Source organism: Acomys minous, assembly GCF_964271855.1.
Source record: "Acomys minous genome assembly, chromosome: 6".
In the NCBI taxonomy this organism is placed as follows: Eukaryota; Metazoa; Chordata; class Mammalia; order Rodentia; family Muridae; genus Acomys; species Acomys minous.
The window spans coordinates 24,660,797-24,682,247 of record NC_140487.1 but is presented as its reverse complement, the minus strand read 5'-3'; the positions used below and the strand labels follow the sequence as shown (position 1 = coordinate 24,682,247).

The 21,451-nt window shown below is 39.2% G+C and overlaps 1 protein-coding gene across 7 annotated transcripts in view; it reads left to right on the top strand.

Annotated features, from left to right (window-relative positions):
• The window catches only part of PTTG1IP2 (PTTG1IP family member 2), a 41,790-nt gene that overhangs the window by 3,816 nt on the left and 16,523 nt on the right, over positions 1 to 21,451 (top strand). For 4 of the 7 annotated variants that reach the window (XM_084785791.1, XM_084785790.1, XM_084785792.1 and 1 more), the window contains exons 2-5: positions 2,576 to 2,622; positions 13,666 to 13,759; positions 19,563 to 19,624; positions 20,732 to 20,796. In XM_084785791.1, coding sequence (XP_084641917.1) covers positions 2,576 to 2,622; positions 13,666 to 13,759; positions 19,563 to 19,624; positions 20,732 to 20,749 — 221 coding nt within the window. In that variant the 3' untranslated portion in view covers positions 20,750 to 20,796. Of the gene's footprint in view, positions 1 to 2,575; positions 2,623 to 13,665; positions 13,760 to 15,018; positions 15,113 to 19,562; positions 19,625 to 20,731; positions 20,797 to 21,451 lie in introns of all 7 variants that reach the window. The other 3 variants (XM_084785787.1, XM_084785788.1, XM_084785789.1) reach the window with 1 other exon arrangement.

The window sequence follows — 21,451 nt, the reverse complement described above, 5'->3', positions numbered from 1 at the left end:
AAGGAGACAAACAGGAAATAAATATAAAAGCCAGGCTGGGGTTTGAAAGATGGTGAAGTGGATAAAGCACCTGACCCACAAGCATGAGGACGAGGATCACATTCTAGGACCCGTGTGGAGCCAGATGTGGTAGCATATATGTATAACAAGATGGGAAACAGACAGAAGTTCATTCCTGGAAGCTCATAACTAAGTAGTCTGGCATATGCAGAGGTAAACAAGAGAGGACACTGGAGGCTGTCCTTTGAGATCCATACATGTCTGTGGTGTGTGAGAACCTGATCTCTGTCTCTGTCTCTGCCTCTGTCTCTCTGTCTCCCTCCCTCCCTCCTACATGCACATGCGCGCGCACACACACACAAATACAAACACAAATTTAGAGGTTTCCCATAAGATGCTGATCAGCCCTCATCAAAAATGCCAAGGTCATGACAAACAAGTACAGACATGAAGGCCTGATGCAGATTAAGGACATAAGATGACTAAAGGCATTATGAAACCCCACAAGATCTTGGAGTACAAACAAGATATTAGTGTAAAAATCTAGCAAAAACCCTGAGCAGATCTGGAGTTCAAAGCAACACATTAACTTTGGTGTCTTAGTTTTTGATGTTTACTTAATTTAATTTATTATTGTTGTGAGTATGATGTTTATCTACAGGTCTATCCCTGTCATAGTATATATGTGCAAGTCAAAAAATAATCTTGCGTAGTTAACTCTCTCTCAATCCACATTTGTGTGGCCTGAGCTCATATCTTCAGGCTTACAAGGCATGTGCTTTTACTCACTGAGCCCAATTTGCTGGCCCTAGTTTCTTTGTGCGATATGTAGTATCAGATGTCAGCAATGGAGAAAATGGCTCCAGAGTAACAGGAACTCCTATATTGTCTTCCCAGTGTTCTTGAAATCTGAAATTATTCCACAGAATGACATTAATTAACAAAACAAGATTAAGAAGGATTGGAGTTTGGATAATGGTGGCCAGGTTATCTCTTCTAACTAAGCCTGGAGCAGCATCTTGGGCGTTCTTGAAGCTGTAGAATCTTTTCTGTTTACTTTGCTTTTTCATTGTCATCATGTTCCTGCGGGAATTTTAACATTCTCAGAGTATAGGAAAGGAATTAATGGTTAATAGAATTTAATTTGGAAACTAAGCTGTAAATTTTTTCCTAGCCAGATGAGATCTGCATCCAATCTGAAGTTAAGCAATCTGAAGTTAAATAGATTTTCTAGCAGCACCTGTACATTCTGCCACAAAATAATAGTTAGAATGACTTTATTTTTCCTCTATCATAAAACAAGAGTATCAGATATAATTTTCCAGAAAATATCAGAGTAACAAAATAAGCCGTCAAAATGAGTTTTTAAATTTGAACTCATGGGGTTTTTGTTTTTTTTCTTTCTATCTTTTTGTTGTTGTTTGTTGTTTGTTTGGTTTTTGTTGTTGTTGTTCAAGACCGGGTTTCTCTGTGTAGCCTTGGTTGTCTTGGACTCACTTTGTAGACCAGGCTGGCTTCAAATTCACATCAATCTGCCTGCCTTTTCTTCCTGAGTGCTGGGATTAAAGGCATGCACCACCATGTCTGGCTCTGAACTCACAGTTTTAATTCTAGAACTTTCAAATATAAGTGATATTATTTTTTCTTTTCTACAAAATAAAAGAAAAATCTTCATCTGAAAAAAGTTGTGTTTTTTTTAAGTTTTGTGGCAAGATAGAATGGAGGATTGCAGTTTATTTTTTAATAGTTAAAGGATTAATTAATTAGCCAGGAATGTGTTGGCAAAACTGTTCTGACAGCAAAGGAGTTACTAAACTGTTTTTAAAGTATCAAATGTATGGTAACTCTGACAATGTGCTTATTTTGATTACCTTCAGGAAGTTGGTTTTTAGAAGTTGGCTAATCAATGTTGGATAATGCTATATTTTGTTTTATCAAGAAATTAGAGGAAATGAGACAAGAATTAAATTGTACTAGTTGGATGTTTTTCTTTTCTATTGCTTTGAAAAGGCAGAATGACCAAGGCAACTTATAAAAGAAAGCATTTAGTTGGGGGACATGCTTACAATTTCAGAGGGTGAGTCTATGACCACAGAGGGTGAGACTATGACCACCATGGTGGGAATCATGGCATAAGGCGGGCAGGTATGGCACTGGAGCAGTAGCTAACAGCTTACATCTGATCCACAAGCAGGAGGCAGAGAGAGAGAGGGGGGGGGTGGGTCAGGGGAGAGGGAGAGAGAGAGAGAGAGAGAGAGGAGAGAGAGGTCACTCCCAGTGACACACCTCCTTCAACAAAGCCATACTTACCCAGCAAGACTACCCTTTCTAATCCTTCCCAAAACAGTTCCACCAACTCTGAAAAAGCATTCAAATACATGAGCATATGGGGGCTGTTCTAAAACTATCACATGAGAAAAGTATCTAGATGTATGAAAATAAAAAACCAAAATGTTTTAATATGGATAAATATAGCTTGAAACAAGAATGACTAAATGTAATGTACTCTTATATAAAACTGAAAAATAAAATAAAGTGCCTTGAGTCTAATTTTAATGCCTTTTTTTTCTTGTAGAATGTGCTCAAAAGCAAACTTGTCCATTGTGTACACAAGATAAGAGAGTAAGTTAATTTTCTTATGAAGAAATTGTACTGGAAATGTTATAAACTCACACATTTATGGTTGTCATCTGAAAGATATGCTAAGTTTTGTTTTCTACACTTTTTATAGAAAAAATCAATAACGACAGCTGTGAAGATATGTTCCTTTGTTGCAAACTGTTCTTTGTGGGTTTAGAATAAATAATGGGTATAATTTAGTACAAACATGTACTTCCACCTGGAAGAGTACACATCAAAAAGATGTTTTTGCTTGAAAAAAGAAATCACACCAAAATGTTGGAAGAATTTTTGTAAGCAAAGGAAAGATATATCTTTTGAAATATGGAATTTTTTTTTTTGCTATTTCTAATCTCTAAATACTAGAAAGAGTGACACACTGATCTTAACCTCAGTGTAACTAAGGACTCTTTCTCTGATGATTAAATGTCTCTTATTATTGTTTTTTTTCCCTTACAAATTTGAAGAAGCAACAAACAAACGTACAAAAAAAAAACGTGATGAAGCAAATAGTATTGCTTTGTTGACATCTTTACAGCAACACTTGAAAAATCATTCTTGGAGAATGGTTCTTATAACCTCTCCTGGAAACCTGACCAGAACAAAGACAAGTGCAAATGCTGATCATAAAGGGACACAATCTGTGATGGTAACAGTCATAGCGATCTGGACAAGTATCACCTGCCTGCTCTCCCTTTCCAGGTCACTTTTCTGTTTTAACGAGCTTCTGTCTTGTGGATAATGCAGCTCAGTCTGGGCCCTGAACTACCCATGGTGCCTCTCTTTCCCTTTTTCCTGATACTGTACCTATTCTTATGCCTCAACAAGATAAGACTATCTAACTGCCCTCCCATCCCGTCCTTCAGTCCCCTCACTTTCCTTCAGGTGCTTACCCCAATGGATTCACCTCCTTCTTGTGAAGTCTAGTGCTATTCACCTGAGTTCATCTCCCAACTTTTTTGTCATTTTCAGTGTAAAATTTCAAACATATAAAAGTAAAGAAAACATGCCTGGGGACTATGGCATGAGCTCCGTGCCTTTCCTATTTAGGAAGCTGAGGTGGGTGGAGTCCTTGAGCCTAGGAGTTAAAGGCTAGCCTAGGCTACTAAAAGAACCCCATGTTTAAAAGATAATACATCGGATAGTATAATAAAACTTAAAACCACTAAGGATCATCTTGTCTAACTTTGTCTCATGAATGTCCTCTCTTTCCAAGTAGATTATTTTGAAATTAATAATTATATGGATGTAATATTTTATTTGTAAATATTTTACCTTCTACATATGCCCTTAATAGATAAAGACTTTAAAGTATTGCATCTACAATCACATCTAAAAATTAATAACTATTTACCCAGTTAATTTGTTTCATATTTGTATTTGTTTAAATCAGATTCACATGCTGTAACTGGTTGGTGCATACCTTAAGTCTCTTCGAGTCTGTATATTCTTTCTCCTCTCTCCTTTTCTTTTTGCAGTGTATGCATTACAGAATAGATTGTTGTCCTATTGAGTTTCCTATAGGCTGGATTTTGTTGGTCACATCCTCATTACTAAGATAGTTTTATTGTGTTCCCCCCCGCCCCACTTCTTATAAGTTTGAAACTAGTCATAAGGGACTGATCTGATTCTTTAGAAATTTTTGGCAGCATTATTGCATGATAAAGCCTCATTAGAAGGGCATTTAGACTCTGGTCTAGCCTTTGGTGATGTTTGCAGAAAATGAGGTGTAAAAGTATCTTTTATTCACCTGATGTAATTGTTGCCTCAGAGGCTTACTGCTGAATGCTGTCCCTTTTCTAGCTCATTCTGAACAGTTGCTGACTGGTCCAACACATGTGTTTTTGGCTCAAATTCATCTCTAACCCCAAACTATGAAGATAAAGCTAGTTTGTAGAAGGAAGCACCATGTTTGAAAGTGGCATTTAATTGAGGGGCAGACAAAATGAATCAGAGAAAGATTTGACAGAATGAGTCAAAGATAAGATATGCCCATCTCTTAAGAGGATAGGAAAAATAAGCTACTTAAGGGTAGTTCAGTAGAGTTGAGACCATAGAGTACGATAGAGTAGAGAGAGAGTAGAGAAGACAAGACAATAGAGTTGAGTAGAGAGTTCAGTAGAGAATACAACGCAACAGAGGAAGGAGTAGAGTTGCGTACAGTAGAGAGCTCAGAAGTAAAGACAGTACAGTAGAGTTGAGTTCGGTACAGCACATGCAGTTCGGTGCAGTCCAGTTTGTGGAATTCAGAAGCAGAGAAATTCAGAATTGCATGTCCTTATCATTTTTCCTTAAAGGATTAGTGCTTCCTGCAGTTCTGCCATATTGCCTTTGGACTTACACCTATACATCTTTAAATTTTCTGTCATACAATATACATCTTCTTTTTTTTTTTCTGTCATGCTTCTTCTGTTCTCAGTCCCCCATGGACAAAGTAGCTGTCTTATTCACCTTTGTGTCAATACTCCTCATACATTTCCCGTTACCAAATGAAAAACATTCAATAACTATTAAATTAACTATTGAGTTACTAGAGAGAGCTTAAATTACATTCAATACACTTTGTAATATAACAAGGTAGAGAATTTTATCTTGAAACATCTCCACACATAAACCATTATGACATGTCTGAGAGAAGTTTATTAGAGGATAATGTGAAAACTATATCCACTATCTCATAGGAATTAATGAGAGGATAACTATACATGGTCAATGTAGAAGTAGATTATTGTCTACTCTCTGACTATTGTAGACTCTCTGTCCTCCAAGAAACTAGAAGGATGGTGACTCTTACTCATAATTATTTATCACTTCCTACACAAAAGACCAGGTTTATTATTAGTAGCTGTTCTTAAAGTAATTGAGAGTATCTGAGTTTTCCTTGGATGAAACAGGGTAAGCAGGTGTCTGGCATGTCTGAAGTGTCCTACTTTATGTTCAGTGCTTCACTTACATCAAGAAGATTTTCACAGCAGCACCTAAATTTCCATGAACATTATAGTTTGGGTTGGTATAGTATGTGTTCATTCTTTTTAGGTGAAAGAGCATTTTAGATTCTGTGTAAATTTTTTCTTTGTAGTCCAATAGCAAAGAACCAGCCTTCCTAGAATTAAAAAATATTTTTGCCCAAAACAAATCCATACAAAGAAACATTTAAAACCTTACCGTTACCTACACAGTGTATGAAAAGAAAAATTTTGGGACCAGGCAGCTGGCTGAGTGAGTAAAGTGCCTGCAGGGAAGCATGAGGGACTGAGGAAGGATCCGTAGGACCCAGCAAAATAGCCAGACACAGTGGCGTGATCTATACTCCCAAGGCTGGGGAGGCCAAGACAAGCAAATCCCTGGCCTTCACATACATGTATACACACTCATTTACATGCACACCCATATATGAACACACATACACACAAGCACCAAAATATTGATACAGTCACCCCATTAAAAGTAAAATGTCAAGAACCATGCCAACTAAAACAGGTTAAGCATTCTTTGCTGGTCTTTTGTTGCCATTTAAAATTTTGTGTATCACTGTTGAGTTTTTGAAATGATAGTTCTCAATCATGATGCCACAGAGATCGTCTAAGTAAGTTTAGTTCTTCAAAAATGAGAGTTAGAAGGGCAAATTTTTCAGTGGATTAAAAGCTAACTCAGAGAAGATTATAGGTTGTATCTACAATCAAGTCTTTCTCATCCATTGCACTCTGATATGGATTATTATTCAGGATAAAAAGGAATGAAGTTAGAGAGAGCTAAAGGGGACTTGTAAATCTCTCAAGGACTAAAACTTATTTGATTAGTTCACATAAAAGGGTGATTATCATATGACTGTCAAATACATGTATAAATGCTGTAAGCCACACCACATCAAGAGATCCATTTTAATACTCATTTTTCTGATATGAACATATGCCGATGCGTGTATGGCATTGCACATATATGTATCAGCTATCAAAAGTTCCCCAGTCGTAAATAAACAAGGACCAGTACTACAGATTGTTTTTCATGGCAAGTATTCCTGATACCTTACAGGTTCTTGACATGACCTTTCTTGTGGATGATGCTTTTCCTTGAGATATTTAAGGCTGTTCATTATGTTCTCTGTTCTTCTCATAAACTTTCTTTTAGAAACCTGTCTTCATTTCAATGTGCATTAGTCTCTGCCTCTATCCATCGGTCAAATCTGAAATAGGGCCAGTGAGATGGCTTAGTGGGTAAAAGTGCTTTCCATGAATCCCAGAGACCTAAGGTAGATCCCTAGGACTCCCAGGATGGAAGGAGAGAGCTGATTCCTGCAAGCTGTCCTCTGACCCTCACATGCACACCATGGCAGGCACACTCATGTGTGTATATACATGGTAATAAAATAAATGCAATTTTAAAAACCTTTAAAGGTAGGAGCTGTAGTCATTTCTTTGCTCTCTTAGAGCTGAGATCTCTTTCTCTGCATTGCTTTCTTCCTTTGTAGTTCAGATAAAATGGAGAAAAATCTAAGTTCTTTTTGTTTCTTTCTAGTAGGTAATGTAGATATTTTACTACTGCTTGTTATATCATCTTTAGCAAACTGACTTGAAGGTTACAAAAGCCTCTCCATAACCAAATGCTATGACCTTGAAAACCAGCTAGCCATCCTGCAAGACTCTGGCAAACCAGCTAGCCATCCTGCAAGACTCTGGCAAACCAGCTAGCAATCCTGCAAGACTCTGGCAAACCAGCTAGCCATCCTGTAAGATGCCGGCAAACCAGCTAGCCATCCTGCAAGATGCTGGCAAACGAGCTAGCCATCCTGCAAGACTCTGGCAAACCAGCTAGCAATCCTGCAAGACTCTGGCAAACCAGCTAGCAATCCTGCAAGATGCTGGCAAACCAGCTAGCAATCCTGCAAGATGCTGGCAAACGAGCTAGCCATCCTGCAAGACTCTGGCAAACCAGGTAGCCATCCTACAAGACTCTGGCAAACCAGGTAGCCATCCTACAAGACTCTGGCAAACCAGCTAGCCATCCTACAAGACTCTGGCAAACCAGCTAGCCATCCTGCAAGACTCTGGCAAACCAGGTAGCCATCCTGCAAGATGCTGGCAAACCAGGTAGCCATTCTGCAAGATGCTGGCTCTTTGATATTGCCCTTCTCCAGGGCCTCCTGTCTCACTCACCTCTGCTTCCCTTATCAATGCCTCATTTCATATTCCTAAACAAGATAAAAATTTAATTAATAGATTAGTCTTTGTTTTTGTAACATAAGCTACTTTAAAAATTTTCATTAAAAAATTCATACAACATATTTTGATCATATTCCTTCCCTTCCCTCAACTCCTTACAGAGCCTCTTCCCTTCCCACCCAACTTAATGTTCTTTCTCCCTTAAAAGATCAAACCACCACCACTACCACCACCACCACCATCACCACCATGACAACAAACCATAAAGCCAACATTTAAAAAAATCAAATGAAACATGGCGGCTATTTTCTGTTGGCTAACTCTTCCTGAGCCCATGAGGCCTGTGCTTGAATATCGCTGATTAGTCATTTACTCCATTGAAGAAACCTGCTTTTCTCTCTCAGCATGTATCAATTGCAAATAGTTTCTTGTTTAGAGGTGAGACTTTGTGCCTACTTCCTCCTCTTCATGTAGAATTTTGTCTGCCTTGAATCTGTGCATGCTGGCATAGCCTCTGCATTCATATGTGCATCAGCCTTGCTGAATCTGGAAAACCCTGTTTGCTTGGAGTCACCAACCACCTCCAGACTTTATAAATTTTCTGCTTCTTTTGCCTAGACCTCTGAGCCTTGAGGGGAAGGATATAATCAACACATCCGTTCAGGACAGAGCACTCCAAAGTCTCCCACTCTCTACACATTGTCCAGTTGTGGTTGCCTGTGATAATTACCATCTACTGCAAGAAGAACACTTTAAGTCTGCATGCTTGTCCTGTGCTGTCCTGTCTGCAGTCATGGCTTCTACCAGAAATCCTTACTCCTACGGAATCTCTACCAGTCATGTTCACAATTGCTTGATTAACATTTCCTTCTTGGTATTTGTTTAATCACCTCAAACTTACAATATCTCAAACTAAATTTATCATTTTGTCTTCCCCAAAGAAGCTAAACTTTTATACTTTCTTACATATTCTGGGCATTATTCCTCAAGAAATCTAATTTTAAATTTTTGGCTCCTCTGCTTTCCATACAACATCTGTTCATTCTTTTATTTAAAATGAGGCAATCCTAGACATCTTACTGCTACACCCTCTCCCATCCCCAACCCTGTCCTTTCGGTCTTTTCTCATGCCTTGATCATTATAATTCTATTTTATAATCAAGCCACTGTTGAATTCCAAATAATCCAATTAAGTAAAACACAATATATATACTCCTTAGTCTGACAGTCACAATCCATCACAGTCCAAGAGACATCTATCTTTCTGAATGGCATTACAAAAACTGATTTTCACTTTTCCACCAATGTATTTGTCATAGGTTCTGCTATGTCTCCTGCATTTCTTTCCCTCTCTATATATGCTTGTGCCTGGAGACCTATGCTACCTTCCCTATAGTGATAGGAAAAATATTATCCAGTCATTTTAATAGAAGTGAGTACTGTCTCTTGTTGACAACCACATTTTAAATAGTGATCATTTTGAATTATATTTATCCATTCAGAAATGAATCGAGAATGGATTCAGAGATAAGCAAATGGTAAATTTGTTTATAGCTAAAGTGTGCGCACTGTATCTTCCAGGAAGCAGAAGCAATGCTTTCTTCATCTGTGTAATCGCTGCTGCATCTAGCACCTGCTTGTAAAGCTTTTGTTCTTTGCATCCTAACACTCATCTTCTTTTTTTTCATTAACATAATTATTTCAGTTGGTTTACTTATATAATTTGGGAAAATTTAGGATCATAGCATCTTAAATTAAATGCTTATTTATTTATTTCTCTTTTTTCTTTTTTTTCCCTTTTTTTCTCCTTTATTAATTTATTCTTGTTACATCTCAATGGTTATCCCATCCCTTGTATCCTCCCATTCTTCCCTCCCTCCCAATTTCCCCTTATTCCCCTCCCCTATGACTGTTCCTGAGGGGGATTACCTCCCCCTGTATATGCTCATAGGGTATCAAGTCTCTTCTTGGTAACCTGCTGTCCTTCCTCTGAGTGCCACCAGGTCTCCCCCTCCAGGGGACATGGTCAAAGGTGAGGCACCAGAGTATGTGAGAAAGTAATATCCCACTCTCCACTCTACTGTGGAGAGTGTTCTGTCCATTGGCTAGATCTGGGTAGGGGTTTAAGGTTTACTGCCTGTATTGTCCTTGTCTGGTGCCTTAGTTTGAGCAAGACCCCTGTGCCCAAATCTGCCTATCATAATGTTCTACTTGTAGGCTTCTAGGACCCTCTGGATCCTTCTACTTTGCCGTTCTCCCATGATTCTCTCATCTAGAGTCCCACTAGAATGTCCTCCCCTCTGTCTCAGTCTCATCTTCTATCTGTCAGGTAGCATAACATCAGGCCCCTTTAAGTACAATGTTAACAACCCACTAATCACCATATGTACCTCTCCCCTTCCTGTATTTTTTCATTTTAATGACATTTCCATATAAAAATAGAAATTTCTATATCTACATAAAGTTATGAAAATAAGCTTCTATTCCAAAATGAAGATTCCAGTGTTCTTGTGAAGCAGCAGTAACTGTCACCCTAAGGCCTTGAGCTGCATTCTCAGCTGTCACATACTTAAGAGGTTGAGGGGGTAAAGCTCTCATAGCTACATGGTTCGCCCTCCTTAGCTATAAGGAAAATCCCATGTAATTTGTCTTAAATTATACAGTAACATTTTAGGGATGCTCAATATATTATAGTGTTCCTCTAGGCAATGAATATAAAGCTCTGTGCTTTGAAGACTTCTTAGACATAGTTACAGTACTTAAGGTATCATATCTTTTTTGTGGTAAGGGGTAGAAACTCAACTCAAACTAATTTAATAGAAGGGGGAATTCTCTCCTTCACAAGATTGGCTGGGCATGGCTTTGTGCTCAGCTAAATGTCATAGGGTGCCACACTACTACTTTTCTCCTCCTTTTTATCTCCCAGCCCTTATACCCCGTATACTGACCTCATTTTCTCCCACGGGACGTGGGTATTCTCTAAACAGCCAAGGGCTGGGCTCATTGCTAGCTGATCTCTTGCAATGTCTGTAACTAAAAAAAAAAAAAAAAAAAAAAAGTTCTAATTGCGCCTATTTAGGTCTTAGAATCAAAGCAGCACCATGGGCTGGCCACAGGGATGAACTACCTTGAGTGTCATTGTCTGGGTCAAATGACCACTCTAGTTGTAAGAAAGAAGCAGAGAAAGAAGCAGAGAAAGAAGCAGAGAAAGAAGCAATGATTGAAGTTATTCACAAGGACTGAGAATGTAAGCGTGCACAAGATGAGCAAACGTTAAAAAACAAAAACAAATCAACCAAACTGCTTCCCCCGACTGCATTTTAGACACTGCCTGCTCAGGACACACATTTCATTTTACACCTCCTCTTACTATAAAAAAAGTGTCCCAAGTAACATAATGCTGCCAGTCCTCACTAAACATTACATTTACTCACAGTCACTGTGAACTCTGCTCCCAGCTTCTGAGTCTTATAGAGTCATGGACGAATCTTGTGTTTTGATTTGGCTCCTCATGTTGTATGTTCCATCAAATCATCTCACAATCAATATAACAAACTCCCCAGAACCTACTAACCAACACACACACACACACACACACACACACACACACACACACACACACACACAAATCAAGGTAATAATAGTGTAAACCCCTATTCAGAAAAAGAAGAAAGTGGTTAGTGTTGTTGTAACAAGCTGAGTCTATGCTGGACTCTCATTTCAAGTTTCCTAGGCCAAGCAGTGAGTTCTTTGCTCCCTGACTCTTTGAATACCCAGGCTAGGCTTCCTAAAGATGGCCATTTTCTAGGAAGAGAGGCAGAGGAGGGAACAGCTCTATCTTAGGAGTTGACTGGTGGACTGCCATGGCTACTGGGTCTTGTCAGTCTGTCTAGCACTTGAATAACATGTGTATCTCTGCTAGGTTCACATTAGCTAGGTTCATATTATTCTGTCAGCTCTTTCTCTTAGAACACTGTTATGTTTTTGGTTATGAGCCTATTCTTTAACAGCTGAGCCACAGTTACAGTTTTACTCAGGCTTAAGTTGTTTAGGATTTAAGAAAATGCTTTAAGGTCTAGAAAGTTGTTTTTTAAATTGATACATACAAGATACGACAGAAAATGATTTAGGTACAAAGCTTTAGACTCATCTAGATGGAATAAATAGTATTTTCTTCAAGGATGCCAAATAAAAATGAGCTAAACATTGTGAAAGTAACTTTTACATATAGCTTTCCTGATTGTTTCATAACTGTTCTTACTATATGTAGTTTATTATAAATAAATAAAGTCCATGTTGGGAAAAACACTCTGCTATATGCCATGAGCTTGACTCTTAGGTGCTCTGAGTAATTGCTGAGGCTGTCTGTAGGAAGGCCCTTATCATTGAGTCTAGCCCTTGCCTTTGTGGTTCCAGTCTTTAAGCCATAGCCTCAGATAACAGGTCCACTGGCCTAAGTGGCATTAGTCTTCAATTTGCTTTACCATCTTTACTTTACCTTTGGTCTTGACAAGCATGAAACAAAAGCTGGTCTGTGATATGCCTCCTGTTCTCAGGTGGTGCTTAAGATGATTCTTTACACTGGTTGAATCATTACCTCTGCTAGTTCTGGGATTCTGCAGCAAGGAGGGATGTGACTGTGTCTAGGATCAGTCCCCCTATAATGGTTTCCAAGTTCAAAACTGGGCTGCCATCTTTAGTAGCTGTGTGGTCATATTGGGCAAGTCATTGGCCTGTTCTGTGCATTATTGTTCTCAGCTATACAGTGGCTAGTTTACAGGATTGCCACGAGAATGAAATGAATTAATGCTTATGAAAGACTTAGAACACTGCCTGTCACACACTAAGCACTGTGTGACAGCCAGTTTATCAGTCTTGACATAAAAAAAATTTCTTTTTATCTTATGTGTTTGAGTATTTGCTTGCATATATGTATGTGTACCACTTGCTTGCCTAGAGCCCTCATAAGCCAGAAGAGTTAGACACTCAGAGCTGGAGTTACAGGTGGTTGTTAGCCATCTGATTTGGGCACTGGGACCTGAAGTGCCCAATAGTACAGAATATAGTAACAGTAAATAGTTCAGAAAATAGTAACAGTAATTTTCCTCATTGTTTCTTGCTTCAATGCGATTGTCTTATCATCAGTGAGCAGAAGGTGTATGGAACTGACAAAAGGCTGATTGACATCACCACCAGTACCATATGTCACAGAGAAAGCCTCCTCCAGAAGAGAGAGTAGATGCTACAGAAAAGGGACTTGAGAAAGATGTTAGAGACATTTAAAATACTAACTCATGTAGTTCTCAACATTACTTCCGGACCTAGGTTTTGGGTCGAATGCTCCAAATGCAGCATCTGAGACAGGGATTGCAGTATATGGGACATCTGTGTAACTGAGTTGTAGCAAACATCCCATGAAGAAACGGATTCCAAGAAGATAGGGGTCAAGACCCAGGAAACAATGAGGTTTTAGCATCTAAATTTTCCCTGACCGATGGGTCACCTGTGGGTAAAAGAAAATAGCACATAGCAAAGTTGTCTCCTTTAACTAAAAGCAAAGATGTTCAGTGGGTCACTGCTTGGAACTCCATATTAGTCAGTTACTGGCCCATGAGGATAGGAGCCTCGAGGGCAAGGTGGTCTTCCAAGGGTGAATATTCCCGAAGAGAGTATGTGAGCCTTTGGCAACCAGTATTCACTGCTGCTGTGATATGAGAACATTGTTCTGGTGATAAGCTCTTCACAGGCCACCAATGGCTTCTACTATAACCAAAACCAGTGGTGATAATGGGTGTTATTTATTGAATATATACTAACTAGTTCTAAAACCTCACTGTAGGTGTTATTATATTTTGACACTGCTTTTATTTGTATCTTCTACATACAGTGTATTTGGTGCCGAGAAGAAAGGGTTTGCAAAAAGTACTGTTTTCCATATTCTGACTGTAGCTTCAATTCCATATTTTGGGCAAACTGTAGAGGTAAGTTCTCATTTAAATATTCAGTGACCTCATTTCAATCGACTTAGAAATAGAAGAAACTTACATGACTAGATTTGCTTTAGTAAAACTCCCTAGTCCAGGGCTGTTCTTCAGGGTTGCTCTCTGATCTAAGCTCATTGATTCAGTAGCATTGGTTTGAGTTGAGTCAAGTAGAAACTTTGCCAGAATACTTGCTAGTTTAGATTCATCTGTAGAAATCTCTGTAGGATGCTATTCATGACTTAGTTAAGGGATGTTTGTGTTGTGATGTTGTAGGAACTTGCACAGAGTGTATGTCTCTCTCTCTCTCTCTCTCTCTCTCTCTCTCTCTCTCTCTCTCTCTCTCTCTCTCTCTGTGTGTGTGTGTGTAGGTATATGCTAGAACTGAAATGCAGATGTACTGAATCCAGTGGTGTTATTATAGTATATTTCCTCAGCTAATGTAATCTATATTGAGAGTTACCATTAAGAATGGTGATTCCTCAAATATAATTTAACAAAAAAAATTTAAATTCATAATGTCAAATTTGGGCATGTTATAGGATAGTTAACAAAGTAGGAAAAATATATTAATATTTTTCAATGAAATTTCCAGAAAAGCCAAAAATAGTTGATTTTCCAGGTGAACTTTGCTTTTATGAGCAAATCCCAGTTGTCTGGGCTTTTTTTTTCTTCATTGAAATGAAAATGATAATTTTTTCCCTAAATCTCTGTTGCTTCAAGTTCTGTAGGTCTGTTTAAATAATCTATATTTGTACCTTAAACACTTTGTATTCAGGATGAACAGAAACTCTGTTCAGGTTTGTGCCCTTCTAGTTTATTTCACTGGATACTGGGCTAATAAGTTATATAGTCTGAGGGAGGGGAAAATACACCAGACTTAGAAATTTGCTTTCCCTGCAAGTGTGGGCTGACTCTGATAATGAAAGTGTCACTCATACAACACATCACCCCATGTTGTCTACATGCACCAACATGGAAACGGCAGCAGGAGACATCTGCTGTCTGACCTCATAAGAAAGTACGAGAAAGGAAGTAGAAGGCACAATGAAGCGGGAAGTGCTGCAGTCAGATGGAGTCCACAGTGGTGACTGTTGTCTTAGTGGTAGCCTTACTGAAACGTATTGTTGTAGTCTCATCCCAGCAATGACTTGTGAAAGTATATCCAAGAATCCAGCTTACACGATACTAGAGAAATTAAAAGCATGAGAAGAATTTTGACCTGCTATTAAAATATATCTCTTTTTCATTCATTTCAGTTGATATGTTTGGAATCATGATGCTGATACTGGTTGCGATATTAGCGATAGGATTCTTGTCGTATTGCCTCTCCTATTACTTATACATGGAGGAGTACGTCATTTTATTCTTCCTAAGAATTCACTGTGGGGATGATAGCATTGAAAAATACTAAGATAATTAATAAGAAGTGTCTAAGAGGGACACAGAAGGCTTCTGTGACAACCCCTACCTCCACCACTTCCAGTCCCGCCCCCAAAGTAAGAGCCTAGACAGGAAGCCATGGTAGAGAACTCCTAAAAACCATGGTAAGGCAACCGGAGGATCTGTATTAAAGGGCCACAGCATTAGGAAGGCTGAGAGCCAGTGCTCTAAGGGAAGGTGAAGCACTCCATCCTGTAAGGAAGCGTCTTAAGACAAGAAGTAAACTGATGAAGTAATCCCGGAAGTCTAAACGGCTTCAGGATATCCCCAAGACTGAGCAGATTCACTCAGTTCCTCCATCCCCAAAAGTGTCCAAGTAGCAAAGACTGCTAAGAGTCATTCTCAGACGAGACAAGCTGCAACGAAGATGCACTGAGTTGTTTAGAAGAGGGTCAGAGAGAGTGGCCTGGAAAAAGAACAAAGCAACCAAACAACTGAAAAGCAGCAGAGACGAGCCTAACTGCCTAAATTAGCTGAGCTGCCTGGGCACTGTCCAGGCTTGTTGAGCTGCCTGCAGCCTGTGCAGTGTGCTCCAGGCATCTAGCTTTTGTGACTTTTCACCCATGCTGGGGTGGGCTCTTGGTGAAGCAGCTGTCTCTGAGTCATTTCTGCTCCCGTAAGTAACCTCTCACCTATATGTCTGTAAGTAACCTCAATAAAATTCATTAAGGTGAAAAAAATATGGTAAGGATGCTGAGTGTAGCTCTCCCCAATTGGTGGCTTCTGGTTGGGGTGCAGGTGGGAAAGGACTAAGGTTTCATTAAAGGGCTGGCCATGCTCCTGTGAGAATATGAGTAACATAGATTGGGCCTTTCTCTTCTCCTCCTCCTCCTCCTCCTCCTCCTCCTCCTCCTCCTCCTCCTCCTTCTTCTTCTTCTTCTTCTTCTTCCTCCTCCTCCTCCTCCTCCTCCTCCTCCTCTTCCTCCTCCTCCTCTTCCTCCTCTTCCTCCTCTTCCTCCCCTTCCTCCTTCTCCTTCTCCTCCTCCTCCTCCTCTTCCTATTCTTCCTCCTCCTCCTCCCCTTCCTCCTCCTCCTCCTCCTCCTCCTCCTTTTAGTGCATGGGGTTATAAGGGTGGGAATGTGGACCTGGGAGGACTGAGAAGTAAGTGTGATTGGAGTAGATGATGTAAAAATAACAAATAATCAATAAAAACATTATACTGGGGGAAAAAGGAAATAGTGCATCCACATGGTAAAGAAACAGTGAAAGGTACATACAACATTACAAGACGAAAAGAAGAAATAACTGACTTTCTGGTCCCAACTCCACCTCTAGCATGTCTTTTGCTGACCCCATCCCTCAGTGTTTGTGGCTCTGCTGGTTATCCTCATAACTCAGCTAGATGACTGAACACTTCATGCCACACATACTCTCATGGGACCCTTAGCTCCCCGCCAGGAAACCTGAACGTTTTTTCCTTTAGTTTTTCTCACTTCATTTCTTTTTTTAAAATTTAATTTATTCAGAGTACATCTCAATTGTTATCTCCTCACTTGTTTCCTCTCATTTCTCCCTCCATCCCACTTTCACCCTATTCCCCCCCCTAATTCTATGTCAGAAGGGGACGTCCTCCCTCACCATATGGTCACAGCGCATCAAGTCTCATCCTGGTAGCTTGCTTATCCTTTCTCTCAGTGCCACCAGGCCTCCCTACCAAGGGGAAGTGGTCAAATATGGGACACCAGAGTTTATGTCAGAGTCTGTTCCCCTCTCCACACAGGTGTGGAGAATGTCCTGTCCACTGGCTAGATCTGAATAGGGGTTCAATGTTTACTGCATGTATTGTCCTTGGTTGGTGCAGTAGGTTGAGCAGACCCCCCCTGAGTCCAGATCCACCCATCATGATGTTCTTCTTGTAGGTTTCTAGGACCCTCTGGATCCTTCTATTTCCCCATTTTCCCATACTTCTTTCACCTAGAGTCCCAATAGGAAGTCCCTGCATCTATCTCAATCTCCTAGTAAGTGATGACTTTCATGGGATATCCCTTTTGGGCTAGGGTCCAGTTATAAGTGAGTATATACTATGTGAGTCTTTCTGGGACTGGGTTACCTCAGGATGATGATTTCTAGTTCCATTCATTTGCCTGCAAATTTCAGAATTTCCTTGTTATTAATAGCTGAGTAGTATTCCATAGTGTAAATGTACCACAGTTTCTTTATCCATTCTTTGAGGGGCCTTTAGGTGGTTTCCAGGTTCTGGCTATTATGAATAAGGCTGCTATGAACATGGTTGACCATATGTTCTTGTGTGGTGGAGCATCTTTTGCGTATATTCCAAGGAGTGGAATAGCTAGGTCTTGAGGTAGCCCTATTCCCAGTTTTCTGAGAAAGCGCCAGATTGACTTCCAAAGTGGTTGTACAAGTTTGCACTCCCATCAGCAATGGATGAGTGTTCCCCTTTCTCCACATCCTCACCAGCATGTGCTGTCACTTGAGAAACCTGAAAATTCTATAATTTTCTTATAATCTTTTGTGTCTGTCAGTTTGCTATTTTACATGTTATTTTGATATTTTTTTTAACAACTTTTCATGTTTCACTAGTAACCTTGAGGTTACTAATATTTATATATTGCTTATCTTTTGGACTTGGCTTAGTTCTGTTCATTTATTTAATTCTGTGTTTTTCTCTTATTATTTAACATAAGAAATTTCTGCAGTCATTCTTCTGAAGCTCTCCTGACATCCTATCCTGATTTTTAATTCGGTGCATACACAGTTTCATTACATTTTCCTTAAGTATATGCTACTATACTTTCTTCCTACTGTTTCCGCCCCCACTGTCCTCCTCCATTTCCTTACCCTGCTGCTTCCCCTCCCCCCACACACATGCCCTTCTTCCACCCATCCCATAGGTCTCCACTGTGGTTTTGATTTCCTGTCTTCCTCTTTGCAGAGGTTTTGTTTTTCTTTTGTTCCCACTCCTGGAGAACAGAGTGTCTACTTCCTTCCTTCCTCCCTACCTCTCTTCTTTATCTTAATTTTAAATTTATTTATTTTTATTTTTAATTTATTCACTTTACATGCCGATTGCAGCCCCCTCCCTTGTCTCCTCCTGGTCCCACTGTCCTGTCCTTTCTCCACTCTTTTATAGCTTAGCAGGGTGTTTCTTTGGTCAGATTGTATGCCATTTATTAGAAGAACCCTTCGATAAGCTAGGCAGAAAGAAATATAAATAGATGCACATGGATAGGCTTATCTGCATGTAAAATGTTTTATAAAAATACATAAATAGATAAAGGTTGGCCAAAATACAGTTTTCTAGTTTAGCATTTTAACTTTGTCTGGAAATTTATGTTTTTCTGGTCTCAGGGATTGTGTCCTTTCCTTTTTAACTTATCAGTACAAGACAGAGTAAGACCTCCATATTCCTTTCCCCTCAGACAACAACAAAACAATTAAGAGAAGAGAAGTAATGGGGCCCAGTACATGCGTGGCAAGAGGCTATTTTTTATATTTTCTTTAAAAGGTTATGGTCTATAATGTCATTATATTTTTGCACAGTGCTTATTAGCAAAATAGCAAATGACACTCATTAGAGTGGAGACCTTAGCAAAAACCCTTGCTGAAGTTTCTTTTATTGACGGTTTATAAAAAATAAATATGATCCAACAGTTGCATTTAGCTCTGACTTAACTTAGCTATCCGTCTCCATTTTAAACTTCTTTTATAGACATTCTATACCTCTGCTAATTGAGTGGGCATGGTGTTTATGAGAGGAATTTATTCTATCAAGGAGATGTCTGTGATCGTCCAGCCAAACTCCTTGGGTTCTAGTGCATCACTGGAGATGTGGCTCAGTGGTAAAGCGCTTGCCTAGCATGCATGGGGCCCTGGGTTCAAGACACAGCACAGAAAAGAAACTTCAGTCTTTATTTTTTAAACTGTTTATTATTTCATTTGATATAGTTTTGTTAGCATATGAAAATTAAAGCACTTTAAGTTTTAAACATTAATAAAATATGGATATTTGATATACTTGATGTTTTCTTGAGTGCATCTATTCTTTATCAGAATAACTATTTGTTATGCACCATGTGTCTCTGTCACTAGAGATATAACGAGGAAGTTTGCCATACTTTGCCTTTATGTGGCACAGAGATGAGCAAAGAAGCAACTATTGTTTAAAAAAATTGTTTTTATTGTTAATTGATTTTTAGATGGTATCCCATTTAATTCATTTGTGTTTTTGTTAATAAAATATACTAATTCTCCTGATGAGCAGATAAAAGAAGAACCCAAGTTAAGAAAGCATAGATGCTAAAGTATTAATGAACTATACTATATATAAGGAATTAAGATAATTTCTACTATAACCTACTCTTCTTAAACTTACTCTAAATTCACCGTCACTTTGAACAGGCGGCAGGCCTTTTATCAGGAAAGAGGTGGACCAATTCCTGGTTATAACTGGAATGCTCCAGGCAAGTGCTTTCATTTCTTTGGTAGGCGCCCCTAAGCTTTTTCAGTGATTGATAGCTGGAAGTCACTCATGTGGCGAGGAGGAACTCACCTATCAGAGGTCTATGGGAGGGGAATAGAGAGAAAGAGGTGAGAACAGGAAGATAAGCCCAATTACAATCAGGATGCAATGTGAATAAATAACAGTAACAATAACGGTAACAATAATAATAAATGAAGTGAGGAAAATAAATACTGGAGGGGATTGTTAAAATTTTTCCACTCACGGCCGGGCGTGGTGGCACATGCCTTTAATCCCAGCTCTCAGGAAGCAGAGGCAGGAGAATCACTGTGAGTTCGAGGCCAGCCTGGTCTACAAAGCAGGTCTAGGACAGCCAAGGCTACACAGAGAAACCCTGTCTCGAAAAGCCGAAAAAGAAATATTTTTTCAACTCACTTGGAGATTTGTTACTTCCCCTTTCCCTTCTTTCCTACTTAACTGAGGAAACCCAAGGAGACCTTTGTCTTAAGGGCCCTGTGAGCATTTCCCTTCATCTCGCTTAGGACTCTGGGCCGTCCAGTGTCCAACTCTTTCTGGGCTCTTCAAGCTTTCCCTTAGTTGCTCCCTTATACAGGACTCAAAGTGTGGCTTTCCTGGTTGGTGATTTTTGTTTATATAAGACAGGGAATAAGCAGGTTTCTGGTTTGTGCAGTAGGAAAATATTTATCGTATACAGTGCTATTTAACCACAGTGCTTCTCACAAAGGGAGTGGGAGAGAGAGCACTTCTGGCCCACACTGTTTTCTCAGAAAACGAATCCGCATGCTTTCCTGGTTTAGGGAGTCACTGAATGCTCATGGATTATTTTCTGCCACTCGTGGTTTTCTCAAATGTTTTAGCCTTTTCCTCGTTGTCAAATTCCCACACGGGCTCCTGCCAACTTATGTTCCTCCTTGACCCCTAAATAGTAAAATATCAGTAGCATTACAATCACAGCATACAAGTCCTTAGTGTGTTTCTGGCATCTGTGGATACTGTATGGTTAATGTTTTTAATGATTAAAACTTTAATGCACTTATTAAATTTTGTTAACAGTATTTGAAAAGGTGAATTTATTTTTTTCCCATAGCCTATTATGAATAAATAGCGGAAAAGACAGATCTTCCGGAGAGAGAAGGAGAGCGCTCTCGCATGGTAAGGGACTCAGGAATCCTGCAGGAACTGTCTGGACCCCCACCTTGTATAAAATAGATTGTCAGGAATTTACAATCACAACTATTGAAAAAGAAACACAGAATCTGTAAACATTTGTAGGCAAATTTCAATCTCTGAACACAGAATGCAACAGAGGATGGGACTGTGGGGTTTCTGAGTCAGGCTTCTGTTTTAATGTCGACCCAGAGAAGCTAAGGCGTTGCTGACAAAGGTTATCATGCCACAAAAGCAGCTCTTACTTTGTGCATTTCTTTTTCTTTTTTATTTTCTCCTGGCTTGTATTTAATTTACTTGTGCCTTAGTCTTTATTATTTCCTATTAACTCCATGCTTAGATCATTCTTCTGTTTCAAGTTCCTCATGTGTAACTTTAGTGGTTTATTCTAGATGGTTCTTTTTTATATTGAATGGTTTCTCACTTCTATTAACTTGTCTCCTAGGACTAACTTTGCTGACCCTATACATTTCTGTGTTTTTCCATCTTGGTAAATTTCCTGATTTTCCTTTTACTTTTTCAATCTGTTGTTGTTCAGGAACAAGTTGCTTAATTTTTACAAACTTGTGAATTTTCTAAGTTTTTTTTCCTTTTCTGATTTTTAGTTTTATAATATTGTGATCAAAACAGATACTAATTT